This window comes from Euprymna scolopes, chromosome 20 (assembly GCF_053919585.1).
Source record: "Euprymna scolopes isolate OS-2025 chromosome 20, ASM5391958v1, whole genome shotgun sequence".
In the NCBI taxonomy this organism is placed as follows: domain Eukaryota; kingdom Metazoa; phylum Mollusca; class Cephalopoda; order Sepiida; family Sepiolidae; genus Euprymna; species Euprymna scolopes.
Window position 1 is genome coordinate 111,856,809 of NC_136501.1, and position 3,856 is coordinate 111,860,664.

At 36.6% G+C, this 3,856-nt stretch overlaps 1 protein-coding gene across 1 annotated transcript in view; it reads left to right on the forward strand.

Moving 5' to 3' along the window:
- The first annotated feature begins 3,311 nt into the window (after positions 1-3,311).
- Positions 3,312-3,856, forward strand: part of LOC145241563 (thrombospondin-type laminin G domain and EAR repeat-containing protein-like) — a 181,472-nt gene continuing 180,927 nt past the window's right edge. Inside the window, exon 1 of the mRNA XM_080104634.1 lies at positions 3,312-3,479. Coding sequence (XP_079960760.1) covers positions 3,440-3,479 — 40 coding nt within the window. The 5' untranslated portion in view covers positions 3,312-3,439. The remainder of the gene's footprint in view (positions 3,480-3,856) is intronic.

Here is a 3,856-nt window from a genome sequence, read left to right on the forward strand (position 1 = left end):
TAGATGAGCCATGGGTATTGTTCAGATCGTCCGAAGGAAGGTAGTTTCGATTTCGAATTTTGGATGGAACATGTTGTTTTACCTTATTATCTCGTCCGTCCGACGTAGCGCACACCGCAGCTACATTTAAATAAATAAATAAATAATAGAATTGTTATGGTGGTGGTGGGGGGAAGAACGTCTTTACAAATTGAAGACAAAATGGGTTTACAAGAAAAAACAACACGGGTATTTGATGCAAAGTAACATTGTTGTACGACAGAAGAAATTTGCTTGGCAAATCTTTCACTAACATTACCTAGCCAAGGTAGGCGTAGGTAGATAGGGCATTTGTCGACAGATGCCTGTTTAATTTTATTGGAATTAGAAATTTTATTTTTAATAGTAGATTCCACGATTTGCAATGGAAAACCATTATTGCAAAGAATCTTGGTAATAAATTTGACTTCATCATTTAATTTGTTCTCTGAACATATCATACAAGCTCTATGGATAAGGGTGTTGATAAGATTATATTTTTGTTTGGTGGGGCAAAAAGAGTCCCAACGTGTGTAAAGACCAGTGAATGTAGGTTTACGGTAGATGGAAGTCAAGAAAACTGAAGGTGTTTTACACACCAGTACATCTAGAAAAGGAAGGAAATTTTAGAACTGGGTGAATATTATTAAGGGATGCGAAAAAGGTATCTGCTTCCGTTTCATTGTTGAACAGACAAAAAGTGTCGTCAACATAACGAAAATAAATATCTGGTTTTTGAAAGCCAGATAAAAGACTTTTTTCGTGGAAACCTACGAAAATATTTGTCAAAGCTAGTCCCAGGTGAGAACCCATGGAAACACCATCTATCTGCCTGTACATAATGTTATTAAAACTGAATTCGACCGACATGGTGGCGAATTCCATAAGTTCTACAAAAATATTCTCAGGAATAGGGGGAGTTGGAAGTTGACTGCGATAAAGGGCATCGGCACATATATCAATAGTCTCTGAGAGTGGAACGCAGGTAAATAGGCTTTCAATATCAAACGAACACATAAATTTGTCAGTCTGAGTATAATTCTGCATAAATTTAGCAAAAGAAAAAGAATCTTTAATGCAGAAAGAATTATACTCTTCCAAAACTAGTTCTAAATTATTAGTAAGCCATTTGGCTACTTTATGTTGGGCGGAACCTATCATGGATAATATCGGTCTTAAAGGTATCCCACTCTTATGGGTTTTAGGTAAACCATAGAAACGGAGACGTAATGAACCAGTCGGTCTGATTAAATCAGAAATGGAGGAAGAAAGAGCTCCACTCTTCACCCATTTAACCAGACGTCTTTGGAATCTAGATTCAATAGATACAGTAGAGTCATGTGTCTCTACCGGACCTAGCTGTACAAATTTAGAGGTGTCATTGAGAATTATCATCATTTTATTGACATAATCCTGGTAGTCAAGTATAACAGCACCAGAGCCTTTGTCTGGTTTAGTGATAGTAAGAGATTTATTCTGGCGTAGTGTTTTAATAACACGAAAATGTTCATTTCGCCATTTGGATTCACTAAACGAGACAGGTGTACCTGCATTTGAATGAGCAATATCATTCAATTTAGCCTTAAGGTCATTAACCTTAGTGTCGGAAAGAGGGGAAAGTCTTGCTAATTGAGCAAAAAAAGATTTCGAATTCAGAATAAATCTCTTCACGTTTGGGGTTAGAAGGGGGAATGCAGAAGTCCAACCCATGTGAAAGTATATTCAATTCGAGTTGGGAAAACTGCGAGGAAGAGATATTAAGGACGTTTCTAGAAATATCCGGGCTAGTCGAGCAACCAAATTTTTTAAATATTAAATGTTTCAATTTATTCTGGTGTTTTGACTTCAACCTGGAAAGGCTGCCTTCGTGTATTCTTGCAACATAACGAATAAATCGTATTTTATCAAACAAGGATAAACTGCCTACATAATTTCTCCATAATTCAGAGTACTTCCTTCTCAAGTACGCCAGATCGCAAGAAAGTTAAGACAAAAGATTGGATGTAAATTAGCTTTTTTATTTTATACAAAATAAAGAGGGACAGACTTTATTGCTCTGGCACATATATAAAAAGGATTGGTTAGTCTGCATAGTTCTTATTTTACTCCTAATTTTCAACAATGAATTTAATCCATTGATTAATTCAAGTGGGTACCTAGTCTTAAGATATTTAAATATTTTTTGCGGGGTACAAAATTTTATTAGGGCTATGTAAAGACTAAATATATATATATATATATATATATATATATATATATATATATATATATATATATATATATATATATATATATAGTAAGTTATAAAATATATATGGTTATTAAGCTACACTGAATATTCCGCGTTTCATCATCTTTAGGATTCTTCAGCCTTATGCGATAATTTTGTGGTTGTCTCGCGTTTTTATATACGCAACTTCTATTGAGTTTTTATTTAGCCAATCAGGTTTCTAGTATCCACCGTGCCCTTTCTAATCAGCCAATGAGCAGGCACTTACAGGACAAAGACCCATTTGACCTCCGGTTGACCCGTTCTCCTATAACATATATATTTTATAACTAGCGCTACCTACGTATTGAGCACTGTTGAAGTAAATAGTTAAAGTTTACGCATAAATTTATACTTTCGTATATTAATTTTATGTGAATAAATGAAGTAGTTTTATATATATATATATATATATATATATATATATATATATATATATATATATATATATATATATATATATATATATATATGCAAGAGTGATGACCCTTACACCCTCCCCTTTATATGTAAGGATTTTGACCAATTCGTGGAAATATACTATTCGATGAGGGAGATGTTGTTTGCCAGCGTAGTAACGCCTTCCCCACAGTCGCCTCCGCCAATACTCGCACAGGTATCTAATTTCTCTTCCCCTTCTATTTTGGTCTTCTCTACCCCCCACTCAATCCTGCACCCACCCTCTGTCGCCAAATTTGTTGGTCTCTGTTGCGTGACTCTAATCGCCACCCCCTTTCCGACAACACTGAACCTTTTCCACCCCAAATCAACCCACAGTCGCATCAAACTCTTCCTCGCAGCAGGCATTTGTCCTCTCTACCAAACAAACGACATACACAAGTGTCATCGGCGATTTTTTTGTTGTTGTTGTCGTCGTACGATCTCCCCCCATACCCCCACACCTTCCATCACTACCCCCGCAAGTTTCTCCCCCCCCTTTTTTTTCCCTTTTAATTTTTTTTTTGTTCATCGCGTATCCAAATTACATTTCGATTGTCTGTTTTCCTGTTTTCATAAACACTTCCATTACCGGATAACAGATCGAGAGGTTTGAGACTCGGCGGATTTTATTTCCTTTCATGCTGATTGAGCGACGGTTTAACTTATTTCGCTCTCTCCATTATCCAAATCGATGCTTTGAACCCTGCATTAATGTGCGCGACTTCTTACCAGGTGGCCAATTCATTCTCAGGTGGGATATTTTGACCTTATATCTGTCTCTATTTTTACTATTATATTAAAGGAACTGTGTGTCTGTGGGCGCGCACGCGCGTGTCCGTGTGCGTGCGTGCATGCGCGTGTGTGTGCGTGCGTGCGTGCGTGTGTGTGTGAGAGAGAGAGAGAGAGAGAGAGAGAGAGAGAGAGAGAGAGAGAGAGAAAGTTCCCTATGGAGTCGAAAACGGCTGGGCGGACTTTTGAAAAAAATTCACACAATGGTACTTTATGGCAACTTGATGATTGAATATGGGATATATGTGCTAAATTTTTCATTAAATATTAATCCTTATGAATCAATATTAATCATTAACTGTGCATCGAACAGATAACCATAATGGTTAATTCGCTGCA